Source organism: Kogia breviceps, chromosome 1 (assembly GCF_026419965.1).
Source record: "Kogia breviceps isolate mKogBre1 chromosome 1, mKogBre1 haplotype 1, whole genome shotgun sequence".
In the NCBI taxonomy this organism is placed as follows: Eukaryota; Metazoa; Chordata; class Mammalia; order Artiodactyla; family Physeteridae; genus Kogia; species Kogia breviceps.
In genome coordinates this window covers 39,148,598-39,166,093 of record NC_081310.1, presented here as the reverse complement: position 1 = coordinate 39,166,093, position 17,496 = coordinate 39,148,598, and the positions used below count along the sequence as shown (strand labels likewise).

Genomic DNA, 17,496 nt, shown 5'->3' with positions numbered 1-17,496 from the left:
CATCAGAGCACCTAATAAGCAAAAACTAATAGATCTAAAAGGAGAAATACACACAAATATAATAATAGTAGAGGATTCCATTTTCAACAATGGATAGATCATCTAGACAGAAAATCAATAAAGGAATGTTGTACTTGAACTATACTTTACAACAAATGGGCCTAAAGAACATTCCATCCAACAGCAGAATACACAGTCTTCTCAAGCACGCATGGAGCATTCTTCAGGATAGATCAAGTGTGAGGTAAAAACAAGTCTTAGCAAATTTTAAAAGATTGAAATCATACCAAGTATCTTTTCTGTTTTTTCTTTATCTTTTCATACCATGGTATGAAACTAGATCAATAACAGAGGGAATACTAGAAAATTCACAAATATGTGTAAATTAAACAACACACTTCTGAACAACCAATGGGTCAAAGGTGAAATAAAAAAGGAAAATTAAAAAAATCTTAAAACAATGAAAATAAAAATACAACATAACAAAACTTATGGGATGGAGCAATAAAAGTTCAAGTCAAGAAGGGAAATTTATAGTGATAAATGCCCACACTCAGAAAAAAGAAAGACCTGAAATAAACAATGTAACTTTATACCTGAAGAAAATAGAAAAAAAAAAAAAAGAAAGAAACTAAATAAATTCAAAGTTAGCAAAGAAGAGGAAATAACAATGAAATAGAACAGAAATGAGACCAAAAAAAAAAAGAAAAAAGAATAAAACTAAGAATTTTTTTAAAAAGATAAACAAAATTGACAAAACTTTAGCTAGACTACCTACGAAAAAAGAAAGAAGACTCAAATTACTGAAATCAGAAATGAAAATGAGAAAATGACTATCAATTCTACAGAAAAATTTTTTTAAAAACCATAAAAGACTACTATGAACAATTACAGGCCAAAATATTGGACGATCTAGTAGAAACGGATAAATTCCTAAAAATATATGACCTACGAAGAATAAATCATGAAGAAGCAGAGTATCAGACAAACCAATAATGAGTCAGGAGCTTGAATCAGTAAGCAAAAATCTCCCAACAAAGAAAAAGCCCAGTATTTGATGGCTTCATTGGTGAATTCTACCAAGCATTTAAGGAAGAATTGATACCAATTCTTTCCAAACTCTTCCAAAAAACTGAAGAGGAATGGATATTTCAAAACTCTTTTTGCAAGTGCAGCTTTACCCCAATATCAAAACCAGATAAGGGCACTACAAGAAAAGAAAACTACAGGCCAACATCCCTGATGAATACCAATCCAAAAATTCTAAGTGATATACTAGCAAACCAAATTCAACAGCATATTAAAAGGATCATACATGATGATCAAGTGAGATTTGTCCCTGGAATGCAATATATGAAAATAAATCAATGTAATAACCACATTAATAGACTGAAAGACAAAAATCATTTGATCTTCTCAATACATGCAGAAAAAGCATTTGACAAAATACATTATCCTTGATTGATAAAAACCCTCAACAAATTGGAAATAGAAGGAACATACTTCATCATAATAAAGGCAAGATATGACACACCTCAGCTAACATCTACTCAGTCATGAAAGGTTGAAAGCTTTTCCTTTAAGGTCAGGAACAAGACAAGGGCACTCATTCTCACCATTTCTATTCAACATAATAACTGAAGTCCTAGCAAAAGCAATCAGGCAAGAAAAAGAAATGTAAGGCATCTGAATTGGAAAGAAAGAAGTAAAATTGTCTCTGTTGATGATGTAATCATGTATATAGAAAATCCTAAAGAGTCCACCCCAAAATTGTTAGAACTAATCAATAAATTCAGGGAAGTTGCAGCATACAAAATCAACATGCAGAAATCAGTTGCATTTCTATATACTAATGATAAACTATCTGAAAAAGAAATAAAGAAAGCAACAATAGCAACACAAATAATAAAATACGTAGGAATAAATTTAACCATGGAAGTGAAAGATCTATATACCAAAAAGTATAAGACATTGATGGAAGAAACTGTGGAACACTTAAACAAATGGAAAAATATCCCATGTTCATGGATTGGAAGAGTTAATATTGTTAAAATATTCATACTACACAAAACCTTCTATAGAGTCAATGAAATTCGTATCAAATTTCCAACCGAATTTTCACAGGAGTAGAAGAAACAATTCTGAAATATGTATGGAACCCCAAAGACCCCAAAGAGTCAAAGCAATCTTGAGAAAGAACAAAGCCAGAGGCATCACATTTCCTGATTTCAAAGTATAATAAAAATCTATAGTAATCAAAATGGTATGGTACTGGCATTAAAATAGATACATGGAGCAATGGAACAGAATAAGGGCCCAGAATTAAACCCTCAAAAATATGGTCAACTAATGTTTGACAAGGGCGCCAAGAACAGGATATGGGCACAGAATAATCTTGAAGAGACAGTGTTGGAAAAATTGGATATCCATATGCAAAACAATGAAACTGGACCCTTACCTTACACCACTCAAAAGATCAACTCAAGGACTTCCCTGGTAGCGTAGTGGTTAAGAATCTGCCTGCCAATGCAGCGGACAACGGTTTGAGCCCTGGTCTGGGAAGATCTCACATGCCGTGGAGCAACTAAGCCCATGCGCCACAACTACTGAACCTGTGCTCTAGAGCCCGTGAGCCACAACTACTGAGCCTATGTGTCACAACTACTGAAGCCCACACACCTAGAGCCCGTGCTCCACAACATGAGAAGCCACTGAACCACAACAGAGTAGCCCCCACTCGCCGCAACTAGAGAAAGCTGGAGCACAGCAACAAAGACCTAATGCAGCCAAAAATAAATAAATTTTTTAAAAAATCAACTCAAAATGGACTGAGGACTTAAATATTATACCCTAAACTGTGAAACTCCTAGAAGGAAACACAGAGAAGAATCTCTTTGATATCAGGCTTAGCAATGAGTTTTTGGATATGATATCAAAAGCCCAAGCAACAAAAGTAAAAATGAAAAAGTGAGAATACATTAAACTGAAATGTTTCTGCACAGCAAAGGAAGCAGATGAATAAGTTCTGGGAATCTAATGTACAGCATGGTGACTATAGTTAATAATGTGTAATAAAAAGAAAGACAGAGAAGATACTGGTATTAGGTTAGTGAAGGAATGAAAGAGTTTTAAGAAGAAATAAGTGATACCCAGCATTAAATATGGTACAGAAATCAAACAGTAAAAGGACTAAAAAAGTCCCATTAAACTTTCAGTGACGTTGCCAAAGCAGTTTAAGTAGATAGATAGTAGGCAGAGAGTACTGGGATAGACTGATGAAGCAGAACACTGTTACAGTGAATTTGAAAAAGATGATAATTTGAGCATGATCCCTTGGATTCTTTTCCCTTCTTTTTCTGTATTCTAACCCTAGGGGAAAGAGAGAATAAAGCAAGAGAGTTTAGATGCTAATACGGTACCTGATCCATGAATTCTCTTCCCTCAGGTCAGAATTCTGGTTTGTGGGCAGAATCAATAGGTTAGGAAAGCCCAGGGAAGAGGCAGTGCTCAGCAGGGCCTTGTACTTGAGGTTTAATGCTTTGCAGTCTCTGTCTTGAAATTCTTAATAAATGTATCTTTGAACTTGTGGCTTGCATGTGAAGTATGATAGGAAAATGAAGCATGCACTTGTAGGTTTGGCTCATGCAGTACTGTCTCCTATTAGTTATCTTCCCCATGGGACAGGCTCTTGGCCACCCACTCATTATGCCCTGGCACCTTGGGTCCTGCCTGGCCTTCCCCTTCTCACTCCTTGTCCTGAAAACTAGTTCTGGGCTCAGGTATGAGGAGGATCAGTATAGGGTGTTTAAGTCCTGTGACATCTTGAAGTAAGGCATGCCAGCAAATGTCCTCCTCGTACCCCAGCTAGCAAAATTATGGTGTGGCTGATGGAGGCCTCATCTAGGCAGGGATGAGCTTCTTACCCACCCCCAATCCAGGTACCAAGGGTGTCACAGTGCAGAGGTTGCAATATCATTGGGGGTTGCCTATCAGCTATGGGTTGAGGTGGTAAGTCCACTGTAAGGGAAGATGTCTGGTTTGACTTCTTCGGACCCCACCCCTGGCTGAAGTATTATATGTCAGTCCAATGACTGTTGAGAGGGAAAATTGAGCAGCTAATGGGCTGCACACATGCTAAACGTGGTGGATCTACGAGTTTGTACTTGACCCAAGAGTATTCTCATGTCCAAGGGAGCATGACATTATATTCCAAATAAAAAGTGCCATGACGGGTAGAGAGTAAACACAGAAGAAAGGAAAAGCTTTATATTTAATACTTTTAATGGTATTTTTCCCTTGGCTTTTAAACCAGAGGCCCTCCATATTCATTTTGCACTGCACCCAACAGATTACACAGCCAGTTATGGATGCAATAATGCAGAAATGGTAGAATATAGTATACAATGGTACTTTCCTCTAGATAGTAGGATTTTAGTAATTAAAAATTTTAAACACAGATGATGAGAGAACTAGAAAACTGAAAGAAACATTTGAAAAAATAGTCTAGAATGAGTCATGGGAAATAAAAAGATAGGAAATATGAAAAGATATTAAGCATCAGGAAGGACAGAATTAAATGGTGGCTTGTTTCCATTATGGAAATTTAAAAAGAAAGAAGAAAGAGAATGAGAGAAAACCAGGATTTGAAAAGATAGTAACTGAATTTTTAGAATTGATGAAAGGCTTTAATATTCAGATTCAGGAACTATAATAAATCAAAAGTAGGATAAATATAAAGAAGCCTACAATAGCAAAGTTTGTATAGCTCAATAGGTAAGGTTGAACTTCTTAAAACAGCTACAGAGAAAATAATGATTACCTAAAAAGGAAAAACCATTAGACAGAGAGCAGACTTCTCAACTGCAATAGCAGAAGCCAGAAGTCAATGAAAAATGATTCTAAGGCCTTGAAAATCAAAGGTTAAAAATTCATGAACATATTAATATAAGATAGAACGTAAGTTGAAAAGCATTACAAGTGAGAAACAAGGTCACTACAAAGTCTCAATTCTTCAAAAAAATCTTAATAATTCTAAAGTTATATGCACCTAAAAGATAAATTCAAAATAAAAAGCGAAAATTTAGATACCTACAAGGAAAAGTGATGTATCTACCATCATAGTGGGAAATTTTAGCCAATATCAAGTCAACAATGAGTCAAATAAGTACACAAGACTTTGAACAGTACACTTAACACACCTGATCTACTGGACATAAATATACTTCATCCAACAATAGGAAAATATATTTTCTTCAGGTACACACGAGACATTTATAAAATTTGACTACATGCTAAGACAAAGATTTGATTCTAACACTTTTGTGATCACAATACAATTAGGTTAGAATTCAATAACAAAACAATAATTTAAAAGACTCATGTCTGTAAATTTAAAAATGCATTTCTAAACAACTCATTGGTCAAACAAATTGTAGTAGTTACTAGACAATTATTTCTGAGCAATAATGAAAAATTACAATTATGAGATATTCCACTATTTGTTGATGCAGCTGTAGAGGGACTTAGAAGAAATTTTATTTCCTTAAACACATACATTCGAAAAAAAGGAAGTCTTAAGCCTAGTAGGCTAAATAACTAATTCAAAAATTTTAGAAAAACAAACTCAAAAAAAGAAATAATGTAAAAAACAAATTGAGATAAAATAGACAACAATACAAAAGCTCAATAAATCCAAAAGATGGTTCTTTGAAAAGACTAATAAAATAGAAATATCTCTAGGAAGAACAAGGAAATAGAAGGAGGGCACAAATAAAAATATTAGAAATGATGAAAGAGAGGCATACCTACAATACTTCAGAGATTAAACAAATATAAGAGGATATTATGGACAACTTTATGACATTAAAATTGATACTAAAATTGCTAACTGAAGACATGGATGAATTCCTAGAAATAAAATACTACAGAAATGGATTTTATAAGAATTAGAACTCCAAAATAGGATTTTAACCATTAAAGAAATTGAGTTAATAGTTATAAAATTTTCCCCCACACACTCAAAAAATCCAGGTCCAGGTAGATTTCTATGCAAGTTTCCATCAAATATTCAAGGAACATATATTTCCAATCTTATACAAAATCTCTCAGAGAGTAGAAAAGAACAACTCATCCTAACTTACATGATGAGTCTAGCATAGCCTTGATATCAAAAGAGGAAAAGGATAGTACAAGGGGAGTAAAACCACAGGCCAACCTCACTCATGTATATTCACACACACACAAAAACTAAATAATATTAGCAAATGGAATCTATCAATGTATATGAAAGTTAACTCATCAAGACCAAGTTGGCTAAACACAAGGTTAGTTTAATATAGAAATATTAATAACTATTATCCATCAGATTAACATAGTAAAAGAGAAAAACTGTATGAACTTTTATGTGGAAGAGAAAAAAACTTTGAATAAATTTCAACACCAATTCATAAAAAAATTCACAGCCACCCTGGAATAAAAGGGAACTTCCTTAACCAGGTAAAGTTTAACTCATAACCTGTAACAAATATTATACAAAATAGTGAAATGATGAGAGCCTTCCTTTTAAGATCAGGAATAAAATAAGGAGATCTGCTATCACCCTTCTAAGAAACATCGTATTTGATGTTCTAGACATGCAATAAGAATAAAAGGAATGGAAGCCACACTTACCAGAAAGAAAAACAAAATCATCACTATTTGCAAGTAATCTGTCTTTTTAATTCCAAGAGAATATATAAATAAATTATCACAATATAAGAGTTTAGCAATGTTGCTGAATGCAAAAATCAACATTCAAAAGTAAATTGTATTCTATACAACAGGAATAACTGGTTAGAAATTGTAATTTTAAAAATTTGACTATTTATAATAGCAAAAAAAAAGAGTACCTAGGAATAAGTCTAATAAAAATGTCCTGGAACATTTATTAAAAATTACAAAATTTTATTGGCAGAAATGTAAAAAGACCTAAGTAAATGGAGGGTTATATATTATTCGGGAGTAGAAAGACACCCCAAATTGATTAAAATATTTAGACAAATTATAAAAATCCCAACTAAGGTTTTTTGTAGAATTTGACAAACCAATTCCAAAAATTTATAGGAAGGAAAAATAGGCCCATGATATAGCTAAGAAATTCCTGAAGGAGGACAAGAGTTGCGGTCAGGGTGGGGTGGGTATTTGTACTATCACTCCTCAAGATTTAAAAAATAAAGTTATAGTAATACAGATAATGCAGCATCTGTTCAAGTATAGACAAATATATCAGCTAATCCATTTGTGGTTAACTAAAGCTAAATACTCTTAAAATACATTAATTACTTTTCTTTTGCATTACTTACATAACCTTGCTTCTTGGTAAGACTCTGGGAGAGTGGCAGTAATTCAGAGAAGAATGGATAAATGTGTACTCCTGGTGGGGCTTGCTGAAATCTAGCTATCAGGACTTTCAATTCAAAGGTTACACATAAACCGCAGAGCCATCTGACTTTAAGGGACCACATAAACCAGGACTGTGAAATTATTGGCAACAATTATGCTTTACTGAAGACACAAGTATTCTGATAGGTTCTGTTTGGGTCATATGGCCATCCTCAACTAATTGCTGTGGTCAATGAAATGTGGGGTTGTGGAGGTAGTACCACATAAATCACATGAAATTAATAATTTCACCACAGAATAGGGGAGGGATGGTTCCCTCAAAAGAAGGGATGTTAAGTAGATTAAAAGAATTAGGTACATTACAGTCATCTGGAGAGCAGGGACCACATAAGACAGTTCTTTTTATCCTACACAGTGCTTAGGATATGCTGGACTATGATACCAAAAACAAAAACAAAACAAAATCAACAAAAAAAACCTCTGATTCATTGATGCATTTTACTTATTGATTTATAATGCGATTATTTTTTCTTGTACCAGTTTTACCTTCTTAGTTATATTTATTCACCATCATGTTAAAAAGAGTTTGAAGAGCTATCTAAGAAAACAAGAGTGCTTTTGGAATATAATGTATACAATGGAAACAAAAGAAGCCTGTAATCTGAAAAACCAGTCAATTTCCAATGTTACCTTTTAGTAGCTGCATATTTTTTTCCAAATTACTTAACCTATCCAAGCTTACATTTTCCTCACTTATAATAAAGATAGTAATACTTACATTTAACTGGTAATTATGAAAACTGACATAGCTAATTTACATAAAGTATGACCATGTAGAAGCAGTATATGTTCAAATAGTGGTTGCTATTGTTATCTTTACTGTTTGTTCTTCACTATTAGTTGGGAATTAGTTGGATACATTTGAGGATATCTTGACTGGTGAATAAAAGCTTATATGGAAACTATAATGCAGATAATCAATTTGTGGTTAACTAAAGCTAAATAATCTTAAAACACATTAATTACCTTCCTTCTGCATTACTTACATAACCTTATAATACCACAGAAAGCAAGTATCAGAACTGTCCACAGATAAATAGCGTTCTTCTTCTAAATCCTAAAAGAAAATGCAAAAGAAACTATGATAAATTTAGATGACTGTTTCTATTATATTTGTCTTTGTGAAATTATATATATACATTTTTCACATATGATATATACATGTATATTTATATATACATATATATACATATATAATATGTATATTTTACTCCCAGTTCCTAATATTTGGTCTTTGACCCTGGTTCCTGACACCTAGCTCCTAACACTTTTTAATTTCCTGAGTAATAGGAACATCTGGCACAGAGCCCCTAAATTCCTTTTGTTCTAATGAGGTAACTCTTGGTGGGCTCCTGGCTGGGAACTGATCACTAGAAAAACCAACCCATGGTTAAAAGCTTGGAACTTTCAGCTCAGCTTCCCATTCTCAGCTCAGCCTCCCATTCTCAGCTCAGCCTTCCCCCATTCTCTGGAGAGTGGAGAAGAGCTGGAAAATGAGTCAATAATCAATCATGCCTACTTGATGAAGTCTCCATAAAAATCCTTAAAATATGAGAGTAAGAGAGCTTCCAGGTGGGTGGACACATCCACATGCCAGCAGGTGATGTACCCAACTGCACAATGACAGAAGTTCCTGTACTCAGAACCCTTCTGGACCTTGCCCTATGTACTTCTTGACCTTGTTGTTCACCTGGATCCTTTTACCATATCCTTTATTTTAACCAGTAAATGTGTTTCCCTGAGTTCTGCAAGTTGTTTAGCAAATTACTGAAATTGAGGAGAAAGTTATGGGAACCTGGATTTATCTCCAGTCAGTCAGAAGTATAGGTGACAACCAGGGACTTGCAATTGGCAACTAAAGTGAGTGCAGTCTTGTGGGGCTGAGCCCTTAACTTGTGGGATGTGACATTAACTCTAGGTAGATATTGCTGGAACTTTGAATGGTAGTACACCCAGCTGATATAGGAGAATTGGTCAATGTTGAACCACCACCCCCCCACCAATATCTGGACACAGAAGTGTTCTCTGCAACTGTACAAAGGAAAACAGTGAATTTTCCTCGAAAGTCTTCCTCAGTGAAACACAACTCAATTAATTTTCTTGTTTAATTGTTCTCAACAAGAGATGAATTTGCTTGCAAAGAAATGTTTGGCAATGCTTGGAGACATTTTTTTATGTTACAGCTGAGGACTTTTGAGTGCATTTCAAAAGTCACACATACCTCCTTAAAGGCTGTAAGGTCTGATAACACTATATATAAATGGAAAAGATATTCCTATATATACATGTATTAGTGTGTACATATTTTTTACATAACATTACACATTTATGTGGACTTCCAACACATAACAAAAGGGAGAGAAATCCTTTACTTCCTCAGGAATTGTGTTCATGAAACTGGGAAACACACAAACTCAAAAAGACAAATTCAAATATTTTTCAATCTACAGGGATTGAAATGTGAATTACTATATTCATCTGGCCTCTCCCACTTCACCCTGTCTACCTGTTCCCTGAAAATACTGGTTACTAAGTAAAAGGAAAGCAACAGAACTTAGAAAATCACTTTACTCATGGGAAAAAAAAAAAGTAAAAAGAAGGCACAAGCCCCAAAGTAAAGGCAGGACTTGTCACATGAAGTCTCTACACAGCAATGACTTTAGATACACTTATGTGAGAACTTCAACTATAAGGTGTGTGGCCAGTACTTTGTTACAAACTAGTACAGTGCCATTGCTTTAAAATTCCTTATTGTTAGGGGTGGAGTGAAGATGGTGGAGTAGGAGGACACATCTACTAGGTGCTGGTGGAGAACCTCAGACACCAAAGGGGACAGGAGGAATCCCCATGCCACCAGGTAGGACACAGGAAGGAAAGAGGGAGGGAAGACAAGTTGGAGGTAGGATGGGACTGGCACCCCTGAGGGAGACTGGGGGAGGGGAGAGGTTCCCACACTCAGAGGGGTCCACTCATGGCGTGGGGATTGATGGGGATGGGGAGGGACCTTCTGGGGATTGGGGGATCAGAGGGGAACGCGGCCAGCATCTCCCCTGCCACTTAGGCCCTGGCAAGCCTCCTGGGGTCCTGGGCCTGAATTCCTCTAGCCGGTCAGATCCTGGGCCTAATCACCCCCACTGAGGCCTCTTCCAGCAGCACAGGTCTTGGACCTAACCCCCACCCCTCAACTAAGGGCTTTTCTGGCTGCACGGGTCCCAGGTCTAAGCCCCACCACCTGCTAAGGCCTTTTCTGGCTGCACAGGTCCTGGGCCTGAGCCCCACAGCCCCCAGGCCTCCTCCAGCCCTTAAAAAAAAAAATTCTTACCTTTTAATCTTATTTTTTATTTTATTTTTTCATTGTTAAAATTTTATATATATATATATTTGCTGTTGTGGTTCTGTTTTGTTGTGGTGATTTCATTTTTATTTTTATTTTTTCTAATGTATTTTTAATTTTTCTAATTTTATTTTATTTTTTATATGTTATTGTTCTGCTCTTTTTTTTGTTTGTTGCCTTTTGTTTGTTTGTTTGTTTGCTGCACTGTGTGGCTTGCAGGGTCTTGACTGACCTCCTGTGGTGGGTGTGTGGAGTCCAAAACACTGGAGTAACAGAGAAGCTCAGACCCTAAGGAATGTTAATTGGTGTAAGCTCTCCCAGAGGTCCTCATCTCAGCACCAAGACCCAGCTCCAACCAACTGCCTGCACATTCCAGTGCTGGATGCCTCAGACCGAACAACCAGCACAACAGGAACACAGCCCCACAAATCAAAAAAAAGCGAGATGACAAAAAATATGTTAAAGATGAAGGAGCAAGGTAAAAACCTATAAGACCAAATAAATGAAGAGCATATAGGCAACCTACCTGAAAAATAATCCAGAGTAATGATAGTAAAGATGATCTAAAATCTTGGAAATAGAATGGAGGCATGGATTGAGAAAATACAAGAAATGTGTAACAAGGATCTAGAAGAACTAAAGCACAAACAAACAGTGATGAACAACACAATAATTGAAATGAAAAATACTCTAGAAGGAATCAATAGCAGAATAACCGAGGCAGAAGAATGGATAAGTGACCTGGAAGATAGAATGGTGGAAATAACTGCTGAAGAGCAGCATAAAGAAAAAAGAATGAAAAGAAATGAGGACAGTCTCAGGGACCTCTAGGACAACATTAAATGCACCAATATTCGAATTATAGTGGTCCTAGAAGAAGAAGAGAAAGAGAAAGGGTCTGAGAAAATATCTGAAGAGATTAGAGTCAAAAACTTCCCTAAGATGGGAAAAGAAATAGCCACCCAAGTTCAGGAATTGCAGACTCCATACAGGATAAACCCAAGGAGAAACACACCAAGACACATATTAATTAAACTAGGAAAAATTAAATTCAAAGAAAAAATATTAAAAGGAGCAAGGGAGAAGCAACAAATAGCATACAAGGGAATCTCCATAAGGTTATCAGCTGATTTTACAGCAGAAAGTCTGCAGACCAGAAGGGAGTGGCAAGATATCTTTAAAGTGATGAAAGGGAAAAACCTACAACCAAGATTACTCTACCCAGCAAGGGTCTCATTCAGATTCAACAGAGAAATCAAAAGCTTTACAGATAAGCAAAAGCTCAGAGAATTCAGCAGCACCAAGCAAGCCTTACAACAAATGCTAAAGAAACTTCTCTAGGTGGGAAACACAAGAGAAGAAAAAGACCCACAAAAACAAATGCAAAACAATTAAGAATATGGTAATAGGAACATACATATCGATAATTACCTTGAATGTAAATGGATTAAATGCTCCAACCAAAAGACCCAGACTGGCTGAATGGATACAAAAATAAGACCCATGTATATGCTGTCTAAAAGAGACCCACTTCAGACCTAGGGACACATAGAGACTGAAAGTGAGGGGATGGAAAAAGATATTCCATGCAAATGAAAATTGAAAGAAACCTGGAGTTGGCTATACTCATATCAGATAAAATAGACTTTAAAATAAAGACTGTTACAAGAAACAGGGAAGCACACTACATAATGATCAATCCAAGAAGAAGATATAACAATTATAAATATTTATGCACCCATCATAGGAGCACCTCAATACATAAAGCAAATACTAACAGCCATAAAAGGGGAAATCAACAGCAACACAATAATAGTGGGGACTTTAACACCCCAATTATACCAATGGACAGATCATCCAAACAGAAAATAAATAAGGAAACACAAGCTTTAAATGACACAACAGACCAGATAGATTTCATTGACATTTATAGGACATTCCACCCAAAAGCAGCAGAATACACTTTCGTCTCAAGTGTATACAGAACTTTCTCCAGGATAATTCACATCTTAGCTCAAAAATCAAGCCTCGGTAAATTTACGACAATTGAAATTATATCAAGCATCCTTTCTGACCACAACTCTATGAGATTAGAAATCAATTACAGTAAAAAAAAAAACTGTAAAAAACATAAACACATGGAGGTTAAACAGTACACTACTAAATAACCAAGAAATCACTAAAGAAATCAAAGAGAAAATTAAAAAAATCATAGAAACAAATGATAGTGAAAACACAATGACCCGAAACCTATGGAATGCAGCAAAAGCAGTTCTAAGAGGGAAGTTTATAGCAATTCAATCTCACCTCAGGAAACAAGAAAAATCTCAAATAAACAATCTAACCTTACACCTAAAGCAACTAGAGAAAGAAGAACAACAACAAAAAACCCAAAGTTAGTAGAAGGAAGGAAATCATAAAGATCAGGCAGAAATAAATGAAATAGAAACTAAGAAAACGATAGCAAAGATCAACAAAACTAAAAGTTGGTTCTTCGAGAAGATAACAAAATTGATAAACCTAGCCAGACTTATCAAGAAAAAAAAGGGAGAGGATTCAAATCAATAAAATTAGAAATGAAAAAAGAGAAATTACAACTGACAGCACAGAAATACAAAGGATCATAAGAAACTACAAGCAACTATATGCGAAGAAAATGGACAACTTGGAAGAAATGGACAAATTCTTAGAAAGGTACAAACTTTCAAGACTGAACCAGGAAGAAATGGAAAATATAAACAGACCAATCACAAATAGTGAAATTGAAACTGTAATTAAAAATCTTCCAACAAACAAAAATCCAGGACCAGATGGCTTCACAGGACAATTCTATCAAACATTTAGAGAAGAGCTAACACCTATCTTTCTGAAACTCTTCCAAAAGATTGCAGAGGGAGGAACACTCCCAAACTCATTCTATGAGGCCACCCTGATACCAAAACCAGATAAAGATGTCACAAAAAAAGAAAATTACAGACCAATATCACTGATGAACATGGAAGCAAATATCCTCAACAAAATACTAGCAAACATAGGGAGCGTGGGAGGGAGGGAGACGTAAGAGGGAAGAGATATGGGAACATATGTATATGTATAACTGATTCACTTTGTTGTAAAGCAGAAACTAACACACCATTGTAAAACAGTTATACTCCAATAAAGATGTTAAAAAAAATAAACGAAAAAATACTAGCAAACAGAATCCAACAACACATTAAAAAGATCATACACCATGATCAAGTGGGATTTATCCCAGGGCTGCAAGGATTCTTCAATATATGCAAATCAATCAATGTGATATACCATATTAACAAATTAAATTTCTAATAATAAAATAAAATTTAATTAAAAATTAAATTCAATAATTAAATTATTGTCTCAATAGATGCAGGAAAAGCTTTTGACAAAATTCAACACCGATTTATGATTAAAACTCTCTAGGGCTTCCCTGGTGGCACAGTGGTTGAGAATCTGCTTGCTGATGCCGGGGACATGGGTTCGTGCCCCGGTCTGGGAAGATCCCACATGCCGTGGAGCGGCTAGGTCCGTGAGCCATGGCTGCTGAGCCTGTGTGTCCTAAGCCTGTGCTCAGCAATGGGAGAGGCCACAACAGTGAGAGGCCTGTGTACCACAAAAAAACAAAAAAACAAAAAAAGCTCTCCAGAAAGTAGGCATAGAGGGAACCTACCTCAACATAAAAGGCCATATATGACAAACCCACAACAAACATCATTTTCAATGGTGAAAAACTAAAACCATTTCCTCTAAGATCAGGAAAAAGACAAGGGTGCTCACTCCCACCACTATTATTCAATATAGTTTTGGAAGTTCTAGCCACGGCAGTCAGAGAAGAAAAAGAAATAAAAGGAATCCAAATCGTAAAAGAAGTAAAACTGTCACTGTTTACAGATGACATGATAGTGTACATAGAAAATCCTAAAAATGCTACCAGAAAACTACTAGAGCTAATCAATGAATCTGGTAAAGTAGCAGAATACAAAATTAATGTACAGAAATCTCTTGCATTCCTATACACTAATAACAAAAAATATGAAAGAGAAATTAAGGAAACAATCCCAGTTACCATTGCAAGAAAAAGAATAAAATACCTAGGAATAAACCTACCTAAGGAGGCAAAAGACCCGTACTCAGAAAACTATGAAACACTGATGAAAGAAATCAAAGATGACATGAACGTATGGAGAGACATACCATGTTCTTGGATTGGAAGAATCAACATTGTGAGAATGACTATACCACCCAAAGCAATCTACAGATTCAATACAATCCCTATCAAATTAGCAATGTCATTTTTCACAGAATTAGAAAAAAAAGGTTACAATTTATATGGAAACACAGAACACCCTGAATTAGTCAAAACAATTTTGAGAAAGAAAAACAGAGCTGGAAGAATCAGACTCCCTGACTTCAGACTCTACTACAAAGCTACAGTCATCAAGAGTATGGTACTGGCACAGAAACGACATATAGATCAACGTAACAAACATAAAGCCCAGAGATAAACCCATGCACCTGTGGTCACCTAAGCTACAACAAAGGAGGCAAGAATACACAATGGATAAAAAGAGTCTCTTCAATAAATGGTGTTGGGAAAAAAGGACAGCTACATGTGAAAGAATGAAATTAGAACACTCCCTAACACCATACACAAAAATGCACTTAAAATGTTTTAAAGACCTAAATGTAAGACTGGACACTATAAAACTCTTAGAAGAAAACATAGGCAAAACCCTCTTTGACATAAATCATGGCAAGATCTTTTTTGACCCACCTCCTAGAGTAATGAAAATAAAAAACAAAAATAAACAAATGGGACCTAATGAAACTTAAAGGCTTCTGCACAGCAAAGGAAACCATAAACAAGATGAAATGACAACCCTCAGAATGGGAGAAAATATTTGCAAAGGAAGCAATGGATAAATATATATATATATATAAATATATAAATAGCTCATGCAGCTCCATATAAAAAAAACAAACAACCCAATCAAAAAATGGGTGGAAGATATAAATAGACATTTCTCCAAAGTAGACATACAGATGGCCAAGAGGCATGTGAAAAGATGCTCAACATCACTATTTACTAGAGGAATGCAAATCAAAACTAAAATGAGGTACTGGTCAGAATGTGCATCATGGAAAAATCTAGACAGTAAATGCTGGAGAGGGTGTGGAGAAAATGGAACCCTCTTGCACTGTTGATGGGAATGTAAATTGATACAGCCACTATGGAGAACAGTATGGAGGTCCCTTAAAAAACTAAAAATAGAACTACCATATGACCCAGCAATCTCACTACTGGGCATACACCTTGAGAAAACCATAATTAAAAAGAGTCTGTACCACAATGTTCATTGCAGCACTATTTACAATAGCCAGGACGTGGAAGCAACCTAAGTGTGCATTGACAGATGAATGGATAAAGAAGATGTGGTACATATATACAATGGACTATTACTCAGCCATAAAAAGAAACGAAATTGGGTCATTTGTAGAGATGTGGATGGACCTAGAGCCTGTCATACAGTGTGAAGTAAGGCAGAAAGAGAAAAACAAATATATATTAATGCATATATGTGGAATCTAGAAAAATGGTACAGATGAACCTATTTGCAGGAAAGGAATAGAGACAGAGATGTAGAGAACGCACATGTGGACACAGGGGAGAAGAGGGGGTGGGATGAACTGGGAGATTTAGATTGACATATATACACTACCATGTGCAAAATAGATAGCTAGTGGGAACCTTCTGTATAGCACAGGGAGCTCAGCTTGGTGCTCTGTGATGACCTAGTTGGGTAGGATGGGTGGGAGGGAGGTCCAAGAGGGAGGGGATATATGTATACATATAGTTGATTCCCTTCGTCATACAGCGGAAACTAACACAACATTGTAAAGCAATTATATTCCAATAAAAAATTCCTTATTATTATTATTATTTTTGTTGACTATAGAGGATTCAACATCACTCTTATTTATTTGCATTCATATAGCTTTCCTGAATTGAAGAAAATGTAGTGGAATACAAACAAATCTGCTAGAAATGAGTCTTTAATTGTTGATATTGTCATAGTAGTATATGATCTGAGACCCACTTATCTGGGAGTACTGTTATCATTAAGGTGGTAACTGGGGCTTTAATATATTTATTAATAAAAAAAAATGTAAAAATCATATATGGTGATCTCCTCTTATCCACGGGGGATATATTCCAAGATCCCCAGTGGATGGTTGAAACTGCAGATAGTACCAAACCAGCCCTATATATACTGCTTTTTCCTGTACACACATACCTATGATAAAATTTAATTTGTAAATTAAGCACAGTAAGAGATTACCAACAATAATAATAAAGTAAAATATTATATCAATATGATCTTTTTTCTTTCCTTATTTAGGCAAAAACTTTCACCTTTTCACTTAAAGGAAGCTTCTCTTTGGCATATCTGAATTGCCAGAATCACTGTTCTTGCACTTTTGGGGCTATTATTGAGTAACATAAGGGTTACCTTCACAGAAGCATTGCATTATCACAAAAATAGATCTGATAACTGGGACAGCTACTAAGTAACTAATGGGTAGGATATGCTAGACAAAGGAATGACTCGTGTCCCAGGCAGGATGGAGCAGGACGGCATGATAATTCATCATGCTACTCAGAACAACTGCAATTTAAAGCTTGTGAATTGTTTATTTCTGGA

At 35.5% G+C, this 17,496-nt stretch overlaps 1 protein-coding gene across 1 annotated transcript in view; it reads right to left on the bottom strand.

The window, feature by feature from the left end:
- CATSPERE (catsper channel auxiliary subunit epsilon) overlaps positions 1–17,496 on the bottom strand; it is a 229,026-nt gene that overhangs the window by 171,988 nt on the left and 39,542 nt on the right. Inside the window, exon 5 of the mRNA XM_067009900.1 lies at positions 8,427–8,497. Within this exon, the coding sequence (XP_066866001.1) occupies positions 8,427–8,497 (71 nt within the window). The remainder of the gene's footprint in view (positions 1–8,426; positions 8,498–17,496) is intronic.